Raw genomic sequence first — 15,000 nt, 5'->3', positions numbered from 1 at the left:
TGGTTTGTCTCACTGCTATTGTCAGAAGATGTTGTGTTCCATAGTTTGTCTTGTGGATACAGTGTAATTCGTCACCATGGTGACAGGATTTAGCTACATTAAGGACATTGAGTTTGGGAATACAAGTTTTTAGTTGGAATATATGTTTTAGCCAGGGTACATAGCTATGGGCATTTGTTTGATTGTTGTAGAATTTTGTGCTAATTCAGAGTGAGTTCATGGTATGCTGATGGTGTAGTTGTACCAATGTATTTTGAAGAGCTATACAATTAATGTGTGTCTATTTGTAACATTCTATGCATACAAGTCCGAGAGATTTTTTATGTGTGTGTGTGTGTGTGTGTGTGTGTGTGTGTGTGTGTGTGTGTGTGTGTGTGTGTGTGTGTGTGTGTGTAGAGAAATTTCCCCTTACAGGAACCCATGCCACAAATTACATATCCAACCAGCTATAAGAAACTAATTTGCAAAGGCAGCTGTAGTCATAAAACAGTCTGTGCATGCGTGTAAACGTTGTGCACGCACATTTGTGCATGGGATCAGATATCCATATATGCGGATGCATGTATGAATGTTTGCCTGTGTATAGCTGGATGTTCTTTAACGTATAGAAATCTGCATGTGTGTATAGATGCATGTATGTGTCAGAAAATACATGTTTGCACATGTGTAGGTGTGTATGTGTGTGTGTGGTGATCTAAATGCTTTGCTTTTACATGACGATACATAAGTGGCAGTACCTTATGTCACAGCCACCGTCAGGTTGCATCAGTCTCTCTCTCCATAACTGCATTCTTGATTCCCATACAAGTTCCTAACACAGTCAAACAGCAGGCTATGGAAGCATCTGTGACCCAACTGGTTGATCTCTAATACAATGGCTGCAATGAATCGGTTACGCCACACAAATCTACACCCATAAGGCTGTTTCACTGAGTAGCAGAGTAGCAAAACATGTTGTTACAGAGATTTATACTGACAGCTTTTTGTTCGTCTGCAGGGAGCCAAGACGAGTAGTTATCCATCGAGGTTCCACGGGACTTGGGTTCAACATTGTTGGTGGCGAAGATGGTGAAGGCATTTTCATATCATTCATCCTGGCAGGAGGGCCAGCAGATTTAAGTGGAGAGCTCAGGAAGGGTGACCAGATCCTGTCGGTAGGTAAATCTAAGAAAAAAGCAGAAAATAAAGACATTTTTACACGTTTACTGCCATGCAGCTTCAGTGCACATTTTCACATCTGGTTATTTCTTCATTAGAATTGTCTGCAGACACTGTCCAGTCATATGGAATAGAGCATTGCCAAACTTCACAACAGCCCATCCTTTCTGTGTTTCCTCTTCACTGGCATTACATTTAAGTCTGAATGATTTCAAATGATTTGTTAATCTTGATGTCATAACTAGTCATTTTAAAGGCAATGCAGATCACATATATAAAATATGTAAACATTGTCAAAAAAAATACTTATTTTTGGTTAAGCTTTGAGTGCTGTTTTTGGAATGTATTAAAGAAGTTAACTTCTGGAAATTCTGCACTCACTTTTTTTGTTGTTAAATAGTGGATGACAGACATAAGGTATCTGCCATTTAAGAAGATGCATGTGTCCAGCACAGTTCTTTTATTTTATTTTATTTATTTATTTTTTTACAGAATGTACTTATTCATTTTTGAGGGAACAATTTATGTTTTTATCTTGCTATTTACTGTCCCAACTTTTCAGCTTTTTCATGGACCTCAAATATTCCTGGTTGTAAGTTCACTTTAATCTTGAGGTTCAGGTGAGGAATGAAGCTTGTAAACCAGGATGCAAGAGCCATAGCCTCCCTGAAAAGAAAGTCTTGCATTTTTTCTTTATCACAATGGATCAGATACCAAAAGACTTGTTCTCAGTGTAAGCTGCTTTGTAGACAGGACTTAAACCAGATTAAGTCATTACAGTGACAGCAACTCTTTTGGGATCAAAACAAAGTTCATCCCTGTCCATATTCAAGCACAACATGGATCTATGGATAGGAAACAGAAAATTTGCCCCAAGATTGCCTCTTGTACTACTAATGGACAGAGGCAACTCCTAAATGCGTTATCCTGTGCTTGGGACCCTCAAATTATCAGGTCTATATCAGAACTTCGAAGTATTAAAACTTTGAATGTTCCGATATCGAACACTATTCAGTGAATGCTAAGAATAGCGAAGCTGCAGAACAGCGAATTCTTTCCTCTGGAAAGAATTTGGTTGGCCATTTCTGTGGCTTCACTATTCTTAGCGCTGTGGTGGAAAGTTTTGGGTTGGGTTCAGGTAAGTGTGCGATTGTTTGTACGTTATGGTTAGGGGCAGGTTAAATGAGTTAGGATTAGGGCCCGGGTTAGGCATGTGTACGATAGTGACAGACTTTAGGGTTAGGGGCTGTTTAAGTGAGTTAGGGTTAGGGCGTGGGTTAGGTGAGTGTGCGATAGTGACGGACCTTAGAGTTAGGGTTTGGGTTAAGGTAAGTGGGTAGATAGTAGTGTATGTTTAGTTTAGTTTAGCATTAGATGTAGGAATTTAAGTGTATGTGTGTGGTTGATATTTGTTTGATGTGCTTGTGTTGTGTGTATGTGTTTCAGAGCAGCACATTTTTTTCATGGGAAAACATTTGCTGTTCTGAATGGTCGATATTTTCATGTTTAGATGTTTCGGGGCCAATGAAATAGCATTTGCTATTTTCATCTTTCGATAACATGATATAAACACAAATTATCTACTGTACGATCCCAGTTATTTTCTTTAGGGGTAACAGATAATTATTGACCATAAGATGGGCAAGACCAATCTCTAACCAAATGGAATAGGTTCATTTGAGCACAAAAATGGAAACTGACTAGGCTTAAAATGTCCCCTAAGGGCAGCAAGCCTAGTACTTTCCTATGAACCTATCAGGGTAGGTTTACATTGAAGTGAGTAACTTAAAATCTGGAATCTGGCCCAGTAGTATGACTCTCATTTAAATCTAAAATTGGGATAAGGCATCACCATATGCAACCATCATGTAGAGATATTTTAGTACACACAAGCAACAAGATAACAGAATCTGAACTTTAAAATATTCCTGTGTAAGACTGAAAAGAATAAATCCTGGGTGGCCTTAGGCAAAAGTAAGGACTGAAGCATGCTACAGAGAAAAAAAAGATGGAGAGTGAGGGAGATATGAAATCAGTAGGCTATTTTGACTCATTTTGGAAAATAAGCAAATGCATCTGAAGATTTTGAAGTTCTGAAAGAAAACAGCTGTGTTTTTATGTACCAGCCTTTGAACTGTAAAATGCTCTGTACAACCTTGCATACTTCATTAGTTTTGTTTGTTTATTAACAAGGTAGCTAAGCTAACCCAATAATAGTTTTCAACTAAGATGAGGAGCAAGAAGTAAATAATACTTAAAGTGTAATATCCTGAATCACTGAATCAGGGTGCAGTCATCTCCCTTACTGTCGTTTTGCATTCCCATAGCTTTCCATCACCTTTAAAATAGTACTTGCTTTAAACACCTCAGAAATGATTTGGATAATCTTTGTCTTCTAACCCATTACCCCTTAGACTTTCATACAGGTGATAAGGAAGTCTGTCGGTTTCTTTATTTTCCTCCACTATAAAACAGATACACTGTAGATACACACAAACTCATATATTTTACTCCAGCTATTGACAATACAAACTATTAGGGTACCTTCTGCCACTAGAATGTCATACCAGACTCAGGCCCAGAGTGGCACTGTGTGTCCATCTAGTCATTAAGGTTTGCCTTAAAAGAAGTGAGAACACACTGCTTTATGTAAAATTGAACATTATTCATGAGATGAGGAAATTGCTGAATAGTAAACTTTTCATTCCACCAGGTCTTCCTTATTAGTTGGTAGAGAGTCAAGTCTTTAGTTTGGTATTTCTGAAGGCATTTCTTTTATGCAGGTGTAGGAGATCAGAGAAAGCTGAATCCATCCTCATGAGTGATTGCATACAAAGGGAGCTTTAGGCAAGCCATGATAATTGAGGTCTTTAGTCTGGAGATCCTTTCAGTAAAGAATCGTGGTGTCTTTCTAGCTGCTTGATGTTTAAGTATAGAGGCACTAAAAGTGGATTAAATTCTGTAATTTGTCATATCAGGACAGGGAGGAAAGGAATGAGCTTCTGTTGCCCTTGATAAAATACATTTTGTTGTAAACTGGGTAAGATAGCAAATAAAGTAAGAAAAAAATGTCCGTGTGTTAGACAAAGGATAGAGAACTGTCAAAGGTCCTGAGATCTCTGAAGGCCATATCAGTCTTGAGTGGGGTGCTGTTTATATTGCAAGCTTCTGTAGACATTTACTGACTAAAAGCTGCCACTTCTTTGTCTTTACTTTAAGCCTATTTCGGATGCACCATTAACTTGTATAGTTTATCCCTTGCAGTAAAATATCAGATGTTGAGTATATGACAATGCCCATCTTGCAGTCATCAGGATGCCACATGTCTGGGTTAGTAATGTGAAGGATCACATTGAGCATGCCAGTACTGAGGCCCAATGAATGCCACTAGGTCATCATTTAGCTTTCTCAGTTGGCACCTGCTTCTTCAATGATGTGAGTTCTGTCTCTCTGTCCATCAACCAGGCAGTTTGCTGTCTATCTCACAACCATTCACACATTTAAGCTGGTTTACAATTCCATCCTGGGAACAGTGTCGGAGGCCTTAGCCAGATCCAGGCTCATTGTATGACCTGCACAGCTGCCATCTACAGGTTCAGTGACAACCCTGAGGAAGATCAATACTAAATTAAGTTGAAAGGATCTCCCTCTAAAAAAATCATAGTGCTACAGTAAGATTTTTTATATAAGACCTCATGAATTCAAATATATTGCATTCCATGGCTTTTTAAATGAGACGTCTTAGACTGATGGATCTATAGCTTCTGGGATTTGAGATGGTGCTCACTTTATGAAGTGATATAATAAATGACATTTTTCCATACCTAAGGAACATATACTTTATATATTCTTATTTTTTTGTATAGTTTTTCCTTTTAGCTGTCACTTCATTTATAATGACATTCTGTTGCCAACCAATCAGCCAGCTTGCTGTAGCACTTCTTTTGCACTATACAACTTACCTCTGTACTGTATCTTTTTGTACCTTTGCAGTTCATCATGGACTAGATTTGTTAATGGTCATTTGTTTGAATTTTATGGGAAAATCTGACAAATGTAAATTTTCTGAATCGCGGTGAAACAACCTGCTTCTCTAGTCTGCACTGTAGAAACAAGCAGGCCTTCTCTGGAGTGAGAATACCCAGATATCAAAATATTGGTGGCTATTACGTTTTATGAACAGGAACTGAAGAGGTCATTTTATTTATTTTGAAAAAGTTATTTTTGGACAAAGGTAATTATCTGGTTCTTGGATGTAACCTTTGATTCAAATAAAGACTGATGAGATGAAAGACATGCACAGACTCTGGGTGTTTTGATTTCAGCTTTACCGTTATATCCTGTAATTGCTTTTATGTCCTTGTCAAAGGGATACAAAGAATATCCATTAGACAGAAACATACCAAAGGAGCAGTATAGGTGGCTTTGATGACTATATAAAGATGGAATGTCCAGATTTGTTTACTTTCCATAATACAGTTCTTTCACTAGGGACAAAAGTATTTTCAAAGCCCGATGAAAATCCTACAACACAGGTGTGAACATTTTGATGATATGGAAGATAGGTACCAGATATGAATTGTACTACAGTTTTTTGATAAAATTAGCCTAAATGGAAGGCCTTGTGGTGAAGAGGGGTGAGGTCCAAAGTATAACCCAGATGAGAAGTGTATAATGAGTGGAACATGTGACCAAGGTGCCAGGCAGGGAGTATGGTAACATGTGGTTAATGCCAGCTGGTCCATACTGGGATTAAAGAAGGTGGTACTACTTCCTGCACTGGTGAAACCCACTAGAGGGTGGGTGATCAGATACAGAAGGGGCAAAGGTGGTCCATGCTACATAGGTGGCACACCAATTAAAGAGATGCATATCTGTCAGCAAAGCTTGTCCTCCCCTGAGTGGTAGCAACTGCCCAGCCCAGCCTACAAGTTGCCTAAGAGGATATTGTTAAACTCCATTGGATCATCAAACTGATCCACTCCTTCCTGACAGACTTTCACCTCCTGGGAGAACAAAGTTTCTAGATTTGGAAGGAATGGGCCATAGGGCTCTTGCCCTACCAGGCATGCCTGCCTCTCACCCAAGAGGAACAATAAATGATCCAGTGGGGAGCAGCCAAGTGGGCCATTTTGCTAAATCCACTGGTCAAGCAGAAAGAAAAACAGCCTGAAAGAATAGTAGTAAACTGGATATATGAAGTGCAACACAATAAAGTGGCATTTGTTTAAATGACAATATAAAAAATAACAGTAAAGATAGTCCGATAGCCCTCCATTTTAAAGATTATCATGGCAGTAATTACAAAGTTTTAAGATGTGTTTTGGAACAGGTTTGTGTGAATTTGGATGAAATTACATCGATTAAGGATACATTATTGTAGAAAGAAGCTCTGTTTATTATGAAATATGCCACTTTATCTCCAAGGGGTTTGAATACTGATTTTAATTGGAAATAGTTAATTAATTTCATTTAATTGTTTTATTGATGGGTGTGTTTACTAATATATAAAAGTGTATGTGTTTTTCAGTTTGTATGTACTCCTTGAAGGAATTTGTTGAGGCGTAGAGTGAATTAAATTCTTCTGCTGTGTTCCTGTAGCCTTTGTGGTTTATTATGGCATTTGTATAAAGTTTGGCACCTCTGTTAATGAAGAAATGGATCTATAAGTCGTTAGAAGGTTTGTTCTTTTCCTGAGTTAGGCAGAGAAATTATTAAAGCTAGACTCAAAGAGGTAGGAGAAGACACCTCATGAAAATGATGCCTGTAAACAGTGACATCAGCTATATAAGCCATGTGTGAGTGTTATCTCCAGCTAAGTCATTCTGCAGCTGTCTTTTTCCTCATTGGCAGGCTGTGAAAAGCATTCCTAATCTTATACTAAATGACTGTACAGAGGGTGACATAATGGTTAAGGTGTTTACCTTATAGACACAAGGTACAGGGTTTGATTCTCATGCTGGCTTAAAATGGCCCACAAATGCAGTTAGCCTAGTACTTGTTACTGACCTTTAGTTTGTTGACCATGCCATCAGTGAAGAAGGAAAAAGGACTGTTTCACAAGAATCATTCTCTCATGGTTACAACTTTAGATGGGCTCTCTCTCTAAAGATAACTTTTTATTATTGTCATTTTTATCCTTGACTTGGAGTATATAATTTTTCTTGTTAGTTAAATACATCAAACATTTTCTTCTGCCTACATTCTTGAACTAAAGACTAAATACTTCTCAGGTATCCCTTCTTGGGCTCATTGTAGGACTGGTGTTGCCTGTAATGAAGAAATTCTCTTTTTGTTTTTTAATTAGACAGTATTCAGTGCATTTTAGCAACTTTATAGGCTTCCAGCTCTTTGGGGTCCTTTAGACTTCTTGCAGGATTGAAATGTACAGTGCATCCATTTAGAAAAGCTGTCTCTTTCTGCATCCTCACTGAACAGAGTTATGCCACAGGCAGCTCACTTATGTTAACTTCAAATTTAAAAGACTCTACATTCAAGAGGCAGCACTGAACTTTGGGTGGCTAGGTCATTTACACAAGTAAACATCAGATGAGATGTGAAAGACTGCTTGAGGTGTGATAAAGATCAGTGTATTTCCTTTGCATGCTGGTTGCCTATAAGGATGAACTCCCCCTCCCCGAAGGAATTGTGAGATGATTAGTCATATGAAATAGGAGAGACTATCTTGTCTACTCCAGTGATATGAGTTATTGCAGTTCTAGATCTTACTACTACTAGGTTTAGAAGTAAAGTAAGCGGAGTCTATGATGCGAGATGGCATGGTTCCATATGCTAGCAAGAACAGGTTTGGGTATGTTTCCTGGGTAGCAAAGTGTAAAATCAGGGATAAGATCTGCCTGATACAGTGTCCTGCAAGAGTTAAAGTCCCCTCTAAATAAAAAAAGTTTTAAAATTGATTGCTTAATAATGTCATATTATAGATAATGTAGTTGGTGAAACCATCCATGGGATGAAAGGTTTGGAAAATCATTTTCAGTTTCCTTAATGTTACCAAGCATTTACTTTATTACTTTCACAACCTATTTTCTTCAAGTTGTATGTATAATTTCTCTTTCCTGTTCCAAGTTATCTCTGAAACATGTATCTGGCTTCTTCATAGTTTATGAAAGGCTGTGCATCTCCTTGGATTTAGTATGTTTTCCAGGCAGTTTTAAGAGTCAGTGATATAGCTTCACTTCTAATGGTGCCAGCTGTTCCATACTTATCAAGTAATGACAGAAGTATGCTGTTGAATATTTGTAGTATCAAACATGTTGATGCTGCAGACAGCTCTTGTGCAATGTACCTATAGGTAATGGTTTCTAATTTCTTGCTCTCATTTTAGTATCAGGTGGTTTATATTTCCACATCAAAAATGTTGAGTTCTTCTCACTGTAATCATTTAGTAGTATTCCAGATATAGGACGTTTTAAGTCACCTAGTGTGCATCCACACCACCATTTTTTCTGAACCAGTTGTTGGATCTAAGGTGGAGCTGTTGCAAGTTGGGAGAAAACAAGCAATTAAATATTGTAGTCAGGTTGGTGTTAAGACTAATCCAAGGCATGGTTAAGTCTTCCAGTAGACTTACTTCCATTCTTGTGATGTTTGGTGATTGTTGGTATAAAAGTCTTGAACTGTTGAATATAACTATGTCACCAGAACATTTACTTTCATAGTCCTTGAGTAAACAATGCATCTAAGAATATTGGATTCTAAGTACATAATTTATGCTTTTAACCTGGTTTCAGATATAACAAAGATATTGGGGTCTCTCCTGGCTGATCCATACTTGAACTTGTAACTTTTTTTCAAATACTTGTAGCGTTTGTATGAATTGCATTTTCTCCTTTGATTTTCTTTCTAAGGAGATTTGGGGTTGTATATACGCTACACATTGCTTTTGTGACTATGGATTAGAATTACATTCTGCAACAGCAGCACACAGTGCCAGTGTTTGATTAAAGGTAGCTGCATATCTTTGCATTTTGTAAAGATGTTGATATGGTATACATATTGTAAGAAAAGTTTTTTGTTGACATTTGAGGGATGTGTTCTAAGGCTGGTGAGAAGAAGCAACATAGTTTGGGTTGACATTGGTTTATACTGAAAGTATCAGCAGATTGCTTCAGCGGTTTGGAATTGTAGAAGTTATAGAGAGTTAAACCAGCTACTAGAAGTAGACGTGCTGTCAAAGTTAGCAGAAATAATCTTAACTTTTGTTGTGTTTTTGGAGTCATATATAATTTGTATCAGTCGCTTTTAGCTTAATCTCCATTTTTGATACTTATTTCATTAGATTATAATTTACGTTCACATCTATAACTGAGTATAAATTAGTAAAAAGGTGAAGGGCCGGTGCTGGAGTGGGAATAGAACTTTAAGTAAGCAAATCAAACCGCCACACCTCTGACTCACAACATGAACCAGTCTGCCCATGTGTAGACCAGCTAAACCTAGACTGGAGCTCTGAAATGCAATTATAAAGTTTCCGTAAAACTACAGACAAAAGACATCAGTGTAAAAAATGAAACACATTTTAAATGAAGCCGGTACTTGTTGTTTGTGAACAGTCTTAAAAACTGCTATAAATAATTGGAGAGGAAATTAAGAATGACTTCCTTTGCCTTCTATATTTTTTATCTTTTGTATAATTGCAAAAACTATCAAATTAATCTGTTATACCCTTTTAAAAATAGGCGGTAGTGTTATACATGCACATTAGATAAATTATGAGAAACAAACCAAAATTACTGCAAATGCATGAAAACACAGCCAGTTGGCAAAATGAAAACATCAATCTAAATAATTTAACAGAATCTTTACATCTGAAACTAAATATGTCAAGACCACGTCAAATAGGAATGTAATTCATTTTTTGAGATGCTGCAATGCCTTACCTGCGGGACCAGAGAATATAAATAGCAAAAGGGTTACAAAAGGAAATAATACACTATATCTTAATGCAGTGGTTCCAAAACTTTGCAAGCTGGAGGACTCCTTTTATAAAGGAAAAAATTTTGACAGACCCCTATCGGCAGCGTTACACATACGTTACATTTGGATCAACCCCCAAACCCCCTAATCAGCCCCCCACCACCACCACACAGCCATTTCAGTATCCCATTACTTGGCTAATTCTCCCCAGTTGCCATAAACACTGCTCAAAATTCTGAGTGTGCATACTGTTTTCTGCTTTAGTTCTACAAAGATTACAGATGTTTGGAGTTAATTTAAAACTTGTATTTCAAATTTTATAGCACAGACACTGATGGACATTTGCTAAAGCTAAACGGACATTTGCTAAATCTAAACAAAGCAATATAGTCTCAATGAAAACAGACTTAACATTACAACTTCTCTGCCTTTGAAACTCACATTCACCGAAACATTATTAAAACCCACATTCAAAGAAAATGCATCTGGCCAGTGGTGAATTAAGTTTACCTTTGGGCTGTTTTCAAAGCATAGGTTCCTTACGAACATTTTTAGGAGCATGCAAAAGTTTGATTCACCTTCCTGATTGTATAATTAAATTTTAATACAAAATAATTAAATTATATCCCTTGTATAATACGGCACCACTTGATAGTACGTGTTTTAAATGTATAGTTCTGCACATTTTTCCAGTAAGCAGTGAAAAAACATATGAACCAATAATGACAAACTCGCCTAGTTGAGAACATTTCAATCATAAAGGGCCCCTCAGACTTCTGTCATTACAATGCACCAATATCAGTCAATATGCAAAATGTCTGCAGAAGTAAGTCATCTAATTAATTCCACATTAAAAGGATCTGTAACTAATGAAAAGGTTGCTGCTAGCAAACAACTTTATTTCAATGTTTCATCTACAAATTCAGTGCCTGCTGCCCTTGAAGAATAAATTGCCTACTTAAAAAAATATTAAGCTGGTAATATTGCATGGATGGCAAACTGAAAACAGGTTCATAGTTACTAGGCATCTCATCCAAAAGAGGAAGTATTCAGGACTTCAGTATCCACCCCCTAAAAATGCAAAACAGTATCAACACTCCATCAATATGCTGTGGGAATAGAACCCACAGCCTTCAACATTAAAATGCAAGCATGCTACCCGTTGTGCTACTAACACAGCTTTAAAAGGCTACATCACAATAATGATACTATTTGCTAACTAGCTAAACAAATCTGTTGCACATTGTAAACAGACTTAACATGAGCAGCAATAAACTTCTCTTCCCTTGAAGCTCACAATTCCTTGAAAATGCACTTGAAACTACATTTCTTGAAAAATGCACCTGCCATAATGGGGAGACAGAGAGCGAAAACTAAGGGCACATTTTAATTTATGGTCTTGTAAACTTAGAAAGTTAATTGAACAACAAGTTTTGCATTAGTACAAATTTTCTGAAGGCTGTGAAATCTGATACTCAATTGTCTGCCATTATTTTCTGACTTCAGTCATCAATGATTTGCCAGGGATTTTCCAGATAAACACAATTTTATTAGAAACAGACTGAAAATATGAGGCAAAAATATGGACATTCTGCAAAAACCTGGACAGCTGAAGGGTATGCTGCCTACCTCTTTCACACACCTCTTTCCCTCTTATACACACGCGCACATACGCACACACACACACACACACACACACACACACACACACACACACACACACACACACACACACACACACACACACACACATATACACACACACAAACACTCACACCTGCCTGCCTGCATCTTACACACTTACACACACACACTCACACACACACACACACACACACACACACACACACACACACACACACACACACACACATGCGTGCGCACACACGCACACATGCACACACACACATCTTCTTGCTTCCTCCCTCTTATGCACATACACACATACACCTTTCTGCCTCCCTTCCTCTTACACACATATACACCTACCTGTCTCCCTCCCTCTTATACACACACACACACCTACCTGTCTTCCTCCCTCTTACACACACACACACACACACACACACACACACACACACACACACACACACCTGTCTCCCTCCCTCTTACAGACACACAATCCCCTAGCTACCTGCCTCACTCCCTCTTATACACATACACACACCTACCTAGTGCCTGCCTTCCTCTTACGCACATACCCATACACCAATATGCCTGCCTCCCTCCCTCTGACACACACACACACACACACACACACACACACACACACACAGACACACACACATATACACACACAACTATATGCCTGCCTCCCTCCCTCTGACGCACACACACACACACACACACACACACACACACACACACACACACACACACACACACACAACTATATGCCTGCCTCCTTCCCTCTGACACACACACACACACACACACACACACACACACACACACACACACACACACACACACACACACACATGCACAATACCTCTCAATCTCTTCAGTGCAAGAAATATGGACAAACCCTGTCATAATGTGGGGAACAAAGGGCCAAAGCTAAGGATACATTTTACATATTGCTCTTATAAACTTAGAAAGTTGATAGAACAACAAGTTTTGAATTAATACGAATTTTCTGAAATGCATGAAATCTAAAGCTCAAAGGTTTGCCATTATTTTCTTCAGTCCTCAATGATTTGTCAGAGAAACACCATTTTATGTGAAACAGACCAAACAAGGCAAAAATCTGGCACACACTGCAAATATCTGGTCAACTGACAGCTACAGTCAGGCACTGCTTCTTAGTAAAGCCTTGATAAAAAAAAAGAAATACCTTCAAGTTCTGTCAACAAGATCATCCAGATATATCATCAGCTCTGCATTCATTTCTATTTGCAGGCAAAAGTGAGAGAGCAGACCCATACCCATACAGCGAGCAACATAAATACGGGACCTGTCTTACTTGGAGGGAACAGAACAGTTGTTTAAATTTCCCTCCAAGTTCTAACTGCTGGCAGAAAACATAGGGCAAATGAGCAGCTGCTCACCATCATCCGCAAACATGAAAACTTTTTCTTCTTCTCCTCTAAAAAGTAAGGGCTAGCAGCTGCTTAGCCACTGCTCAGCTACAAACAAGAAAGTTTCTTTCTTGTTTTTTTTTTTTTTTTTTTTTTAAATAAATTGTGGATGAATGGCACAACTTTTCTTTCTCCATTAACAGGGTGGGGTCATGGATGATGCCTGAAAGCCAGATGGGTGCAAGTGAGTCCTGGGGAACCCTTGAGTTTATTGTACGGTCCCCCAGGGGTCTCCAGACCCCAGTTTCGGAAACACTGTCTTAATGTATCAAATTTATCCCCAGTCTACTAGCAGAAACCTAGATCAATATATTTCCTAGCCAGAATCTCACAGCTTAAAAGGCTATAAGCTTGACATGCTATAACATGGTTAGCTGAAAACGTTTTTTAAACACTTTTATTAAATTATCATTTAAGTCATAGGCAAACATACATTATCAGAAAAGAAAACAAACCATATTAAGATTTTTTTTCCATTTACATGCATTATACTTCATACATTTTTTCTTTCTATCAAGTTCATCTTTACATATCTTGATCAATTCCTGCCTTCCATTAAATCTCACTCCTCCTGCTGAACAGTATTCTGCACGTATTGTTCCCACAGTTTCCATTTATTTCTATGTAATTTATTCCATTTTCTAAAGATCCTTCTTCCAGTTCATTTGCCTCTTTTATAATATACAATACTTTGAATACAGTTGATTTCCACTTTCATTTCCACTTTCTAGTAACTGATTTTTTTGGCAGCCAACAGAATTAAACCTAAGGCCTTACTATGTCTACACAACTTAAATCTTGTGTCCCAAGTCGAGTCATTTCCTTAGCTACAGCCATTTGCTCACCCAATATTTCTAACAGATTACGCTATAGGGAATTGTTAAAATCGGTCAGCTCATTCTACATCTAGATCAGGGGAGGTCATCGTGCCTCTTTACTCATCCCTCATCAGGCCCATAATTGAGTACAATGCCCCTTTTGGGATGTACCTTACCAGACACCTGCAGCAACTGGAAAGACCCCAAAAGTACCTCACCAAGAGGATCAAAGGGCTCAAACAGATGCCATATGCTGCCCGGTTAAAGAAACTCCAGCTCTACTCAGTGGCATACCGCCTGCTCAGAGGCGATCTGTGCCTGACGTATAAAGCCATGTCCAACCCGGAATTAATGGACATGCTGCACCTCAGAAAATCCAAATCCCATCGAGCTACGCGCTCGAGAGACTTGAACCTCAGCACTGAAATAAATAGGACATGCTGGAGGGACAGATTCATAACCCAGAGGCTTCCTTCACTCTGGAATAAAATCACAGTCCAGGTTAGGCAGAGTCCCTCATTGGCTCTCTTCAAGAGGAATCTTGATGAGTGGATGGGAGATCATAGGTTTACCCCGGTATCACTTCTGTGTCACTTTTAGACAGAGGCACAGTATACTAACCTCGAAAAAGGGCATAGCAAAATTAATTTAAAATGGGTGGCGAAAGCCAAACACACTCTGGCTAGGCTTATAAATGCCCTAGGGCAGATAGCCTAGTATGAACCTATGAACCTATGAACCTATGAACACCCAAAACAATGTCTCCTGGTTACCATTTTGTTTCTGCATCACACTTCCAACATTTGCTATCTGAGTAAAACGTCTGTGATGTCAGCTTGGGGTATGAAAATACCCCCTCAAACCTTCCAAGCAAAGATTCTAAACCACCTGGACTTTGCTGCATACCTGTGAGCCATACGCGTGTCCTCCTATTATTCTTTTGTAAATTGCTTTTCAAATTTCTTCAAAGCCTTTTCTAACCTCTTCTGAATGATTCTTATAGTGAT

The 15,000-nt window shown here is 38.4% G+C and overlaps 1 protein-coding gene across 5 annotated transcripts in view; it reads left to right on the top strand.

Annotated features, from left to right (window-relative positions):
- The window catches only part of DLG4 (discs large MAGUK scaffold protein 4), a 2,742,131-nt gene that overhangs the window by 2,388,722 nt on the left and 338,409 nt on the right, over nucleotides 1-15,000 (top strand). For all 5 annotated transcript variants that reach the window (XM_044076698.1, XM_044076697.1, XM_044076699.1 and 2 more), the window contains one exon: nucleotides 998-1,154. In XM_044076698.1, the coding sequence (XP_043932633.1) occupies nucleotides 998-1,154 (157 nt within the window). The remainder of the gene's footprint in view (nucleotides 1-997; nucleotides 1,155-15,000) is intronic.

Source organism: Protopterus annectens, chromosome 7.part0 (genome assembly GCF_019279795.1).
Source record: "Protopterus annectens isolate FY-2018-M chromosome 7.part0, PAN1.0, whole genome shotgun sequence".
Classification (NCBI taxonomy): Eukaryota; Metazoa; Chordata; order Ceratodontiformes; family Protopteridae; genus Protopterus; species Protopterus annectens.
This window is presented reverse-complemented; position numbering and strand designations above follow the sequence as displayed.